The sequence below is a fragment of the Macadamia integrifolia genome, chromosome 2 (assembly GCF_013358625.1).
Source record: "Macadamia integrifolia cultivar HAES 741 chromosome 2, SCU_Mint_v3, whole genome shotgun sequence".
NCBI lineage: Eukaryota > Viridiplantae > Streptophyta > Magnoliopsida > Proteales > Proteaceae > Macadamia > Macadamia integrifolia.
The window spans coordinates 35511799-35525958 of record NC_056558.1 but is presented as its reverse complement, the minus strand read 5'-3'; the positions used below and the strand labels follow the sequence as shown (position 1 = coordinate 35525958).

Sequence of the window (14160 nt, the reverse complement as noted above, 5' to 3'; positions counted from 1 at the left end):
TACTCTGAGCTTGATCGCAAGAGGTTGGAGGTCGTGCTTCAACAAGGTTAGAAGAAAAAGAAAGGAGATTAAGACTAGAAACCCATCTATTGATGTTATTCATAATTTTCGAAGGATTAAGCTGGTAGTGTGACAATATATTGATTCCAACCATTCATAGTGTAGGAGTGCACCATCTTTTTTGGCTAAGGAAAGAGAGCGCAAATGGGCTTTCATTCTTTTGAAGTTGCCACCTAGATAAAGGGTATAGGACCCATAAATATTTTTTTCCATTGGGAGGAAAGAATTGACTCTAGTAGATAAAGTAAAAAATTTGTCCAGATCTCCAGGTAGGTTCAAAGTTATAGGTTGAGAAGGTGTCAAACACCTTTTCAAACCATTCCTAGAATTATGTCTTACTAATCAGCTCAATGTAAGCATGTATAATAGAATTACTGAGAAATAAACTGTCTAATCTAGGTTGCTGGTTAGAAGGTAAATAAAACATTTGGTAGTGCATACAAAATAAATGAAAAGGGAATAATAGGAAATAACAGGAAACATTCTATACATGGAGAGTGGGAGGATTGAACTTGAACAGCCTTTCGTTAAAACTGTATGTATCCCATATGAATTGAAAATCACGTCAAATGTAATTTAACAACTATTAATTTTATGGGAAAATGGTTCCCGTGAGGGAGTGTGGCCCCAGCGTTCAGACACTTTTTTGCCCCTCATGAAATAGAAAATGACTTCTTTGTTGATGCTTTCTCCATTTTTGCATACCTTTCTATAATATGCCTTGTCTTGCTATTGGTTTACCCCATTTCGATCATCACTTGGTGATGCCTTCCTCTCAAAAGCAAGGGTGTTCTCGTCTATTGATTTGATGACTTTCTCCATGGGAAAAAAGAAAAGACGAAACCAAGTGAGCACCAAGTGAGCAGTGCAGTCTAGAGGATAAGTACTAAACATGTGTAGACATGTGTCAATCTCTCTCCTCTTCCCATTGAAAAAGTGTCCTATGACCCCTCTTATTCCAGCCCTTCTATTTGTTGAATCGCTACGACATATCTAACCCTCCTCTCTTTTTAATTTATTGGGTGGTGTTAATATTAGTTACGTTATGAATATATGTTCGTATTTTTATTCATAAAGTGGTGGTATTAAACATGCATACGCATTGTCATTCTCAAACTTACTAAACTATGATTTAGAAGTCTTAAATTTTTTTTTTTTTTATTGCTATCAGGGTTGTGAAGCAACTGCAACCATGGTTTTAAGTATCGGTGCGTATCGTGTCGTATCGGTAGGCATCGGCACGATACATACCGATACGATACATGAAAAATTTAAAACCCTTATGTATCGATACGTATCTTACGATATGCACCGATACACACCGATTCGCACCGATACACCATCGATACGCATCGATACTCACCGATACGTACCGATACTCTATGAAAAAATAAAAAATGAAGTGAAATGTACGTTTCGGTATGTATCGGTATGTATCGGTGCGTATCGGTATGTATCGACTGATACACATTGATACGTACCGATACGGTCATAAAATGGCCAAAATGGGTAATTTTTTAGAAAAAACACAATTTTTTGAGGTGTTTTTGTTCCAAAATTGCTGTCAACCATTTTTCTCTCTAACTAAAGTGGAAATCAAGGTTGGGAACAAGGATTTTACATTTATGGGATAATTACAAACCTTGGATTCTTAATGCGATACTCTCAATTTACTGTTTATGCATAATACATGTTATATATAACTTTTTTTAACTATTTTTTTATACAAAAGTGTATAAAAAAGTGTTTCCTATCCATTTATGTGTGTATCTTTAGCGTATCTTAACGTATCTCCGATACGATACGATACCTTTCGATACGTATCTTAATTTTGGCCGACCGATACGACGACCGATACCGATACTTTAATCCTTGATTGCAACCCTTGACTCACAACCAAAGAAATAGAATAATTCACCTTCCCCCTTGGATTCACAAATACCCCTCTAAATTATTGTATTTTCATAAATACCCTTCAATATTTTATTTCTTTGCTTGCAATCCAGGCGCAGCTAGACTTAAGGACTTACTTTTTTTTTTTTTTTTTTTAAGTGACTTGAGTTGGTGTTTCCTACCATGCTCTCAATATTGATTGAGGGGCGGATATCCAAGGGGGCTTCCTTGTGAAAATCATTTGCAACTGTTGTATCGATGCAGTGAATATCAGGTGGCTGAGAGCCCCTTAAGGTGCATGCTCAGATACTCTCAGTCATCCGATGCTCATCGCACTTAACCACTCGCTGCAAAAGGATATTGACTCAGCCTCGCCTTGACCCGTGTTAGGTAAAAAAATAAATTCTTCACGAGCCTAGTGAATATATTCCCTTTCAGGATGCTATCCAAAAAGTGTATATATTCGGATTGTAATAGATGATGCTCCAGGTTGACAGGTTCAGCAAAACTGTGCACTCTTTGAGTCTTCTTCGTCAAGTCTTCTCACGAACGAATATCATTCCCCAATCCAATATGTGTTTCCCATACCGTACTGCAAATTAACCAAATAAAAACTCCAAACGTGGAAATATCTTTTCCATAAACCTGTGTTCTCCGGAAAGATGCATGACACATAGCCTAGGGGATCTTTTATAAGAACAATTCGGGAAGTGGTTTTTCTGTTTGGGGGCATGGCCTATGCCATCGCTCCTAGTGTCTAAAGGGACAAAGATGTCTTTCACATTTGAAGCGAGATGTAGACACGTGAGAATCAGCTGACGTAGGTCATATTACATCAGCACACAACCAGACAAAGTTAAATTTCCCCAATAACAACTTGAAACGTGGAAGGATTTTTGAATTGATTCATTCTTTAAGAACATCAAGTTGAGAAATAAAGGAAGATGCCTCCAAAATAAGACTTTTCTCTGCTACTTCCCTTCTCCATTGGACCCTTAATAATAAGGGGCCCCTTAATGATAATGTCATCATACATTTTGTCACCTTTATAGCTTCCACTTTTTCTGCTTCTTCCCATCCCACTCCCCCACTCCCCACTCCCCACTCCCCACTCCCGACTCTATAAAATCCACTCTCCATTTCTTCTCACAGTCACCAAATCCTCTCTCTTGACTCTCAATTCCCAATGCTGTCTCTCTCTCTATTTCCCTCTATCATGTTCAGCAGAGCCTCTCCAGCAAATGGTAATTCTGTTCTTGAAAACAAAATGGTGAAACTAGGATTGGGAAAATCCACCGTTGATGAAGAAGGAGAGCTCACACCCACATCAGTCCCACTCTACATCACTTACAATGAACGGATTAGGCCTCTGCTCGACGCCATCGACAAACTACGCCAACTAAAGGTCATGAAAGAAGGCATTGAGCTACCCACCATCGTCGTCGTCGGCGATCAATCCTCTGGTAAATCCAGTGTTCTTGAGTCCCTCGCGGGCATCAACCTCCCTCGTGGTCTCGGAATCTGTACTCGGGTTCCTCTTATAATGCGTCTTCAACAACATTCATCAGCAGAATCAGAGCTTCACTTGGAGTATCTCAACCAAGTTGTTCATACTGATGAAGACCATGTAGCCCAAGATATTGAAGATGCTACAATCGAGATTGCTGGTACCAATAAGGGTATCTCCAATACTCCTCTTTCTCTGGTTGTGAAGAAGAAGGGGATCCCTGATTTAACCATGGTTGATTTGCCTGGAATCACTAGGGTTCCTGTTCGTGGGCAGCCTGAAGACATCTACGAGCAGATTTCAGAGATAATTAAGGAGCATATAACTCCAAAGGAGAGTATCATCCTCAATGTCTTATCGGCTACTGTGGATTTCCCAACCTGCGAATCGATCAGAATGTCGCAACGGGTCGACAAGTCTGGCCTGAGGACGTTGGCAGTGGTCACTAAGGCTGATCAAGCTCCTGAAGGTCTGCTTGAGAAGGTGACTGCAGATGATGTGAATATTGGGCTTGGTTATGTCTGTGTTAGGAATCGAATTGGCAAAGAATCATATGAGGAAGCAAGAAAGGAGGAGGCAAGATTGTTTCAATCTCATCCCCTGCTTTCTAAGATTGACAAATCAATTGTGGGTATCCCTGTTTTGGCTCAGAAGCTTGTGCAGATCCAAGCTTCTAGTCTGGCTAAATGCTTGCCAGACATTGTGAAGAAGATCAATGAAAAGCTCAATTTCAATGTTTCTGAGCTTGACAAATTGCCCAAACATCTATCTAATGTGACGGATGCAATGACAGTTTTTATGCAGATTCTTGGGTCTACTAAAGAATCTCTCAGGAAAATTCTCATTAGGGGTGAGTTTGATGAGTACCCAGATGATAAGGAGATGCATTGCACAGCTCGAATGGCGGATATGCTCAATGTGTACTCCAAAGATCTCCACCAAAAGAGCAGGGACCCTGCTGCAAAGTTCTTAATGGAGGAAATTAAGCTTTTGGAGGAATCCGAAGGGATTGAGCTTCCCAATTTCCTCCCTCGAACGGCATTTCTCAGCATATTACAGAGCAGAGTGAAGGAAATTTCGAATACTCCAGTTGAATTTATTGAGAAGATCTGGTCTTACATTGGGGCTGTGGTTGTTTTTGTGTTGATGTTCCACTCCGATGGCTACCCACAGCTTCAATCTTTTATGAGACGGGCTGTGCAGAATCTGATTGAGAAGATGAAGGAACAATCTGTCGATCGAGTGACAGAGATGGTGGAGATGGAGAAGCTCACAGATTATACATGTAGTCCAGAATACATGTCAAAATGGAGCAAGCTCATGGCACTACAACCGAGCTTCAAGAACGAATTCAACATAGAGTGGAAACCCAGTAAGGTGAATATTGAAGGCATGGGTCAAGTTGAAGTTGAGCACCTAAGGGAGTACTATCCAGCTTTATTGGACCAGGCATTCGACATGAGAATGAGAATTACTGCTTATTGGGAGACTGTGTTGCAGAGGTTGGTGGATAGCTTGGCTCTTCATCTTGTGTTCAATGTTCAGAAGCTGGTGAACAAAGAGATGGAGAAGGAGATAGTGATTGAGTTGATGGGACCAAGTGGTGGTGGGATTGAAAGGTTGCTAGAGGAATCTCCTTCAATTGCTACCAAGCGTGAGCGGCTCAACCAGAGTATCAGATTACTCAGGGAATCCAAGAAGGTTGTAGGGAATATCATGGATAGGATTGATGCTCCCAATGGCTTTGCTAATCTGGGTCTATGTTATGATCCTGTATGAGTCAGTCACATGGGGGCCTACTTCCCCTTCCCCTGTAGTAGCCGCAGAAGCCACAGCCGCCCACTGGGTTTGATGATCTGGGTCTATGTTATGATCCTTATCAGCCACATGGGGGCCTACTTCCCCTTGCCCTACAGCCGTGGTTTTATGTGGGTTGATATGTTATTGGGTTCTCTCACTCTTGTAAGTCGATTTATGGGATTGAGTTTTGATTATCCCTCCATGTTCTCTCTCTTCTTAGGTGGTCTACTTGGGTATAGGTGATGGTCTACTTAGGTATAAGTGATGATATTGTCTGGTTTCGCATTATGATAGTTTTAATATTCTTGTGCTTAGGGGAAGCTTTACTGTTTTGTTGAGTTCTATGGAGTCTACTACTATGTATCCATGTTTATAAAATATTTGCAAGGGAAAAGTAGTTAAAGGTTTGGATGGCCACTGGTGGGTATAATTAGGTTTATCATTTCTTTGTTTTCCTTTCCCCTTGCTCTCACCTCCAATAGATCTTTAAACTCCCACATCCTTTTGTATAGGGTTAAAAATACTCTTTACCACGCTAATCCTAGGGGTTGGATGTTGTTAGATGTGGAGATTCCTCTTCACTATAATGGGTGTAGAGAAACTTGGTCCCTTTCGTTTTCCTTTTCTTGTTACAAGCATTTAATGTTTAAGACCCGTTTAAATTTTTTTGATATATCATCTTGTTTAAAGACTGATTATAGCCTAATTAGCCCAGTTAAAACTCGGAACTCGATCGAGCCTAACACGAGACCGATCGAGACAAGAATTCGAGTCAAACTTAACACATCAATTATATTCTACTTTCTCTGTTATGCTAGAAACTCATTTTGTTTTAATTCTTGTCCGTCCAATCAACATGTTCTTTTCCATATATTTCAATGGTTGCATGGATTAAGAATCTTTTTCTTTCCAAATATAAAGATAGGATTGAGACTCTTACTATCTTTCCTCATAACTCTCTCCCTACTTGTGTCCACAAATTTTCATTCTGATTCTTCATGGTTGTTTTGAACCTTACAATGGAAAGAGAAGCTGGGTAGCTTTTATTTCAAGCAAGGGGACTCATGCAGTCAAGGATTGGAGGGAGCTTTGGAACAGGGATGCGAAAAGCTAGACGTATAGATAGATATTGGAGATTTTTTTAGCTAGTTTCAGGATGAATGTTCAATGACCTGGTCTTAGGGAGGTTTATACTCTTCTGTTGCAAATATATAGAACTCGAAATTTTTTGATATATTAATAGGAATGAATATCACTTAATGGTGCTTTTCTCATACTGTCTATCATGTAAAGTCAGGACTATGCAAGGTGGTTGTCCTATTAATCCCAAAGGGGTGGCCGAGTTGGCAAGAGACCTTCACCCTAGGAAATGTGTGGTTCTAAGTTTGACTTCTCTTATCTTCTTGGGGCTACTTACACGGGGTGTTTAGTGCTCTTCAATACTTTCGATGAAAATTGAATGGTTCTCGTTCAACTTTGAATGACTCGATCCATGCGGTTGTGGCGTCAAAATGGACCTGCGAGATTAGTCAGGCTAAAGGCTTGGATACCTGTCACACAAAAAAACGAAAGAAAAAAAAATGGTTGTCATATTACCATTGATTAATTATGAACGACTTTTACTTAATTCAGTTCAGTTTTTCTTCTAAAAAAAAAAAAAAAAGGACCAGTATTATTCCAATCAATCTATTTTGGAAAAATAATTACAATTTTGGTAAATAGAAAACAAAAATGAGGAAGCAGTCCAGTCCAGGTTGGACAATTTTTTGCGGTTGGTTTGATTCAGTTTTTAGGCAAAATGGTTCTATGGGGAGATCAAAACCAAGAAGTCCACAATCCAAAGCTATGGGCTAGAGGTAATAGATACACTAGTCCACAATTCCAAAGCTCATTACTGTGGGGCTGTGCAATGCCCAACCCGTGAAATAATTGGTCTAACTAATAATAAGCCAGTTCTAATCAAACGCAAGTGAGAGCTGGTTGGCTAGGCTTGGTTAGGCTAGGCTGAGAATTTGATTCTCTCAGTCCAGCTTTAGCTAATCTGTGTTTCTTCTTCCCAATTCAATATCCTAGGGTTTTAGCTAATTCTGACATCCCTTGTCAACCCTAGCCCAACCAAGCGTGGTTGAAAAATGGGTTAGACCTGGTTAAGGGACAATAAAGTGTGTTAAGGGGAAATGCCGATGGCTAATGTTATGATTTTATATTTAGTTATATAGGGGAGGCTGGGGAGACTATCACATCAGTTTTAAAAGAGATTCGACGTAGATTGATATGGTTTTAGGTTCCCTCACCTTGAAAGTTGATTTATGGGATTGAATTCTTATACAATAACTCACCATAGCCCAATAGGTACCCCACATACAAACCTAGTGACCCGACAAACCAAACTTATTTAAAATTAGGTAAGAAAGAAACAATCGTCAATGTTGTTTTACACAAAGTAAAGGGACATTTTGTTTTGGGAGCTACAAGGGTCATTTTGTTTTGGGAGCTACAAGGGTCCATAGGTAAAGGGAACCATCCCAAAAATCCTAGAAACCTTGTCCGTTTTTACATCACTAAGTAGCCCTACTGAAGTGACAATACTATTAGAAAAGTTAACTTGCTGATCATATAGGTCTTGAAAAATAAATTCAAAACAACCTTTTAATGTAGGGGTGTAACTTTTGTCCCACGGGCTCAAATTTGTCTCGGTATGCCTTAAGGCCAAATATGGTTTAGACTAAGATTTCTAACCTTGAGGATGGATTAGGGTTGAAAAATACTGACCTTGAGTCAGGGTTGGGCCAGCCCGGGCCTGGGTTGAAGCCTAGGCCTAACCTAGCTTGATTCAACCTGGCCCCGATTTATATAATATAATTTAGGGTTGACATCATATCCTTTTATTTAGAGTAAATGAAATTTGGGTCATTGATTCTTATGGGCTGATGTTTTGAACATCTATTATTATGTTGCACTTCATAATTTTGATTGTATATTAATCAATGCTTATGATTTTTATTTTTATTTTTAATCAATGCTTATGACACAAATGGCAAAAACAAGGTCAATTAGGGTTTTCTTGACCCTAGAAAAAATCAGGGGCCAATTAGGGCCAACCCGTCCCAATCAGGGTGATTAGGTCCTGGTTGGGTTGGCATGAGGCCGGCAGGGTTGGGCCCAAGCATGAGCTCGAGAAGGTTGGGTTGGGCCTTGGTTGAGTTTTGGGGACCTAGAGTTGGGCTGAAGTCTTAAGAAACTTGGCCCTATTTCACCCCTACTTAGTAATATGGACATCATTCTTAGTGACTACAAAAAAATCAAGTGTCATAACGAAAAGTAAATGAGAAACCTCTGGAGCATCTCTCCCAACTAGGAGAATTTTAAAAATATTAAACTTATGATGAATTCTAAGCAACCGAGATAGCTATTCCATAGCTAACAAAAATAAGTAGGAAACCAAATCACACCATGTTGGTTGTCCAAATTATACCTATCTAGAAGTTTTGTTTGTTTGTTTGTTTGTTTGTTTGTTTTTTTAATAGAAGACAATAAGTAGGAAACCAAATCACACCAATGTTCGTTGTCCAAATTATACCTATCTTGTCATAAATATATATAAATACTACGAAAATTAGTCAAAGATTAAAGAAAAATTTAGACGTGTCAACAGGTTAGGTTTAGCTTGGATTTAAGAATATCAAATCCCATATCCTATAATATATCTATCTTGCATTTGGGTTATGATAAATGGAGGACTGGAGATGGTAAAAAATATTTATATCCACCAAGTACCCAATCTATTCTTATACTGAATTGGAGCTTGACTGTTGATAGGTTGTTACTTGGATATTAATTATTCAACATATTTAAAAATCACAACTCTTCAACTACTTTCACAGCAAAGATAATCCAAGTATTTGATAGCTCCCTTTGACCCCTATATAGGTTGCTGAATTGAAATGTAACTCCTAAATGCACCTTCTCAATAATATTTTATGGTCTATCTAGTAGTAATCATGAAATTGGGGTATTAATTATTCTTTCTTTTTTCTCACCTTTCTTTTTCTGCAAGGACTGGAAATTTTTAGTTGAGAAATAGGGAAAGGCCCTTATAACTCCTTACCAAGTTTAATATGATTAAGAAAATGAAGAGGTTGGGTAGAAGGGATAAGCCATTTCATAATTGATGTTATTATAATCTAAGGAAGAAAGAACGCTATCCGCTTGTGTGGTGTGTCTACTTCAAGATACATTAGATGCAGAAAGACTTTGATACCTCGCACTAAAGATGCTCCCACACACCATCCCTTTGGCCCGCAATTTGGCATATACCTATTGTAAAGCCCTGCTTTTTAAACCCCAGTTTATTGATTGGTTGATTTTGTTTGGTCTTGCAGGGTCTGAACCAGAACGGGTTGATGCCAGTGCCTTGTGGTACATGTTGGCAAGGATGACGTCAAATGCGGGGTGGCCGGATGAGATTGAGCTAGTACCCGAGATGATCCGCACGCCTAAGCCATGCCCTTGCACATATCACAAGGCCATGTATGAATAGGAAAGGTACGCTATCGTACTTGAATGGTAGGAACTTGACCCACAACATGTGGCGGGAGTGAAGTACATGTTAAGACTCCATTTTCCTCCAAAATACAGTAAGGTTGGATTGTCTGGCCAACTGGTGGGTGTCACTGGTAAGTGTGAGACCCACCAATGTGACCCACCTGTTGGGGTTTTGTGGACCCCAGCATGTCCGACTTGGATGAGCTCGTGCATTTTGACCTCCTCGTCATAATGAGGTCTTGTATGCCCAAAGATGTCGGTTACATCGTCCGAAAACACGATTTAATGTGTTTTGATCCATAAATGGGCAAAACCAAACAAGCCTTATAAGATATTTATAACACTAGGGTATAAATAACTATAACACTCTCTCTCCCTCATTTATGTTGTTAGGAAAAGAGGGTAAGAGGAGTAAAGAAGAGGGAGAAAGAGGAAGAAAGAGAGAAGGAAGGGAAAGGAGGCTCACCCCTTGGATTCCAGAGCCGCACCTCGCCTTTTCGTCGCCATAATAGTATCCGGTGACTTGAGATCTTCATTTTGAGGTAAGTAACACCATGAATCTTGAGGTTTGATGAAACCTTCTTTTTATATCTTTGGTCTAGAGGGTAACAAAGCCATTGTGTGTGATTTTTTTGAAGTATTTGAGGAGAGGAACAAAGATTTGAGGTTATTGAAGTGGCATTTGAGTTTGGGGAAAAGGGTTTCAAGATTTGGGGTTTTTACAAGCAAAGGTATGATTCTTCCCCCAAATCTTGTATTTGTCTTAGATCTATGATGAAATCCAGTAGATAAAGCTTAGATGGTGTGGGGGATGATGTGGGAATCACCCCATTGGAGTTCCAAGTGTTGGAATGGAAGGAGGAAAAACAACAAAATCCGAGAAAATCGATGGGTAAAATCGGTGGGTCAAGGACCCACCGGTGAAGACCTACTAGTCACACCTGAGCCCTCAGGTTCTACCGGTGGGTGCCTGACCCGCTGGTGTGATCTACCAATCACTCTTACACCTCTGGTTCTACCGGCGGGTTCCTGACCCACCTGTATGACCTACCTGTAGCCCAAATGAGCTCTGATTGAATCCAAATTCATTAACAACCTTTCTTACTCTGTTATTCATATAGTGACCATATCCTACGTCGTTTATGGTCCCGATTTATACGTATTTCTAAATCATTTATCTGTGATAGGATTCAAGAAACTCATCCTCTCACTCCGGATCTTACCCGTACCGCGAGTGTTGATTTTTCGACGAAAATAGGTAAGTGGGGAGAGGACTTTGATTCTTAATTTATGAAATGTTTTTGGCATCCCTTGCATTCATGAACGATATTGACATTCCAATTGTCATTCTCATGCATATGGTTGATGAATGAATGATGCATTTAGAACTGAAGACAAGCTTATAAAGGACGAGTTAGATGTCCGCACCGGGCTGCTCTGAGGTTCTGAGAATGTCCGCACTGAGGATAGGAGTGAGCTGAGCTGTAATACCCTACTTCTTAAACCCGATCTGATTACACGGTTGACCCGGTTTAACCATGCAGGACCCTAACCGGAGAGAGTTAAGGCGGGTTCCTTATGGACCATGATGACAAGGGTGACCTTAAACACCGGCTGGCCAGACAAGTCCGAGCCAGTGCCAGAGGAGACGGGTGTACCCAAGCCGTGTACATGCACATATCATAAGGCCATGTACGGATAAAGCAGTTATGTAGCCGTATTCTAAAGCACATACGTACAATATACCTTACGCCGAGAGGGTGATTAGTGCCGAGAGTCGAATCCCATCAAAATCCCACTTGTTGGCCAATTTTCGGCTCTCAGGTGGGCGGCACAAGTGGGCGCATCCACCCACCTGAGTGACCCACCCATGTGATTACTTAGTTATTTTAGGAAGTATAAATAGCATTTATGTTTTCCTTTTTTTTCTTTTCTCATTTATGACACTCGGATGTTGGTGAGAAGAGTAAAGAGGAGAGAGAAAAGAAGGGAAAGAAGAGGAGAAGAGAAGGAAGAGGAAGAAGAGATGGATTTCAGTGGCGCTGAGGCTTGATCTTCCCATTCCTACGTCGGAAAAGTGATCTCCAACACTAGATCTACGTTTAGAGGTGAGCAAAGGCTAGGTTCCTTAAACTTTCACCATACCCAAGTAAAACCCTTGATTTGGGTAGGGTTTCTTGAGGTCTTGTAAATCCCCTTGAGATGATGAATCTAAGGTTTAATAGATGATCTATGTGTTGATTTTGAAGGATTTGAAGAAGTGTTTACAAGGTTGGCAAGAGCATTGGTGATTTGAAGTGATTTTGGGGTTTTGAAGGAGTTCTTGAGCAAAGAAGGTAAGATGGCTTTCCATTCCTTAAATCTAACCTAGATCTAGGTTAGAACCATCTTATGAGACCTTGAATGTGTGGAGAATGGGTTTGGAAAAGCCCCATTTGATTCCCCAAAGATTGGGGAAGGTTTGGGGAAAAATGGTTTTTTTTTTGCTAAGACCGGTGGGCCAAATGGCCCGCCTGAGGGCACCCTCCTGTGAGGACAGAGCCTCGAGGCCAAGATCGACAGGCCCAATCGGTGGGCCAACCCGCCCGCCGGTCTTGGCAGGGCCCTCGGGCCCAACCGACGGGCCCAACCGATGGGCCGACCTACCCGCCGGTCAGGACCGGTGGGTCTGACTGGTGGGTCAGACAGGTGGGTTGTCCGACCCACCCGAGAGGCTCTCAACGTGATTTTTACGTCCGATCTGATCCAAAACGGACGTGCGACCTTCGTTTAGGATTCTAAACTTGATTTTGTCATTGGGTCTTGTTAATTTTGATCCCAAAATGGTGAAATACTAATGCCATTCACTTATGATAGGTTCACCAAAACTTACGCTTCTCGCACCGGATCTCACCCGTACCAGGCGTGAGTCTTTGTTCACTACAGGTAAGTGGGGAGAGGACGTTTGGCCTTATGATAAGGCTTGTTTGGCATTCATTTAATTGTATCTAGAATAGTCATGTCATCATGCGAATTATGTGTAACTTAGTCATCCTCATTATTATGCCTTGTGTGTTGTGTTTAATTTCTTAATGTCAAATGATGATGTGAACATGTGATGAATGATGACATCATTATGCATAATGCATTAGTGGACTAGATGCCGTAGTCGGCTTGGAAACGAGTGCATTGGTGGCCCGTGGAATGGGACGCGGAGGCACTATGCAATCGTACTATGTCATATAGGAGCATGCGGTGTAGGATTGCCATCTTCCCGTGCTACGACCCTTCCCAACAGGGGTTGAGGTGTTGGGTTACCATTTGGGGGGAAGCAGTGGTCGTGGTTGTCGGGTCACTGTGGCGGTTAGACATACGCTTGGCGGGTCACTAGGACAGTCGGCAACCCCGATGGTATATTCAAGAGGGTCAATCGTACTGCTTTTAAATTACTGGAGTCAGCACTTTTATTTCTGTCATTTACTTTATGTTGAGAGCCGGTGGTCGGCATGTTTTACTTTTTCGAGTACTCACGGTGGGCCTTCTCCGACAGCCCTATGGGCGTATTACGAGATGGAGTTCGCGGCTCGTACCCGGAGTATACGCTCATTGTGGCTGTAGTAGCACTAAACCAAGGACTTAGTAATGTTGTTTAGGTGGATGTGATTTAAAATGAATTGCATAGCATATAGTGCATATGGTTGTGATTTGTTGTGTGGACTGCTGTGTGATCCTTCTTTTCACTTACTGAGCTAGTGAGCTCATCCCACGTGTGCACCACTTTTAGATGATTTTGCAGGTCATCAACCTGGGGAGCATTGGTCGGGTCCCACAGTTGAGTTCCCTGAAGAGGATTGGTGGGTCCCCAAGGAATTAGAGCACGACACGGATTGCTCGTGCAAAGCCTATGCTGCGGGACCGTAGTTTTGATGCCGAGCTGAGCTCCACCCTTGATACCGAGCGGAGCTACACCTTGTGATACTGAGCTGAGCTCTACCTCCTGATACCGAGCTGAGCCTTGCTTTGATACCGAGCTGAGCTCTACCTTTTGATTCCGAGCTGAGCCCTACTCCTAATACCGAGCTGAGCTTACTCTCTGATTTTTTATGATTCTTTTTGTGTACTTGATATGTAAATTGTATTCTTTTTGTGTAAATATCATGCTTGCGGGCCCACATGTACTTAACTATGTAATTACAATTTGGGTGTCAAGTATAATGGGAATATTGACAGGTAAATTAAGTCTTCCGCTGAACTAATGAACACTCTCTTAGTTGTGTGTATGCTGTGGTGGGTTTGGGTTAACCGGTGTTAACCCGATCACTGGATCGGTTCTGTGTAAACGGGGTGTGACAATGGTGGTATCAGAATGTGATGCT

The 14160-nt window shown here is 41.2% G+C and overlaps 1 protein-coding gene across 1 annotated transcript; it reads left to right on the top strand.

Annotated features, from left to right (window-relative positions):
• The first annotated feature begins 3065 nt into the window (after positions 1-3065).
• LOC122071843 (dynamin-related protein 4C-like) lies at positions 3066-5677 on the top strand. The gene has a single exon (XM_042636276.1). The coding sequence runs from the start codon at positions 3140-3142 to the stop codon at positions 5237-5239; it is 2100 nt and encodes a 699-aa protein (XP_042492210.1). The 5' UTR covers positions 3066-3139; the 3' UTR covers positions 5240-5677.
• The last annotated feature ends 8483 nt before the right edge of the window (positions 5678-14160 follow it).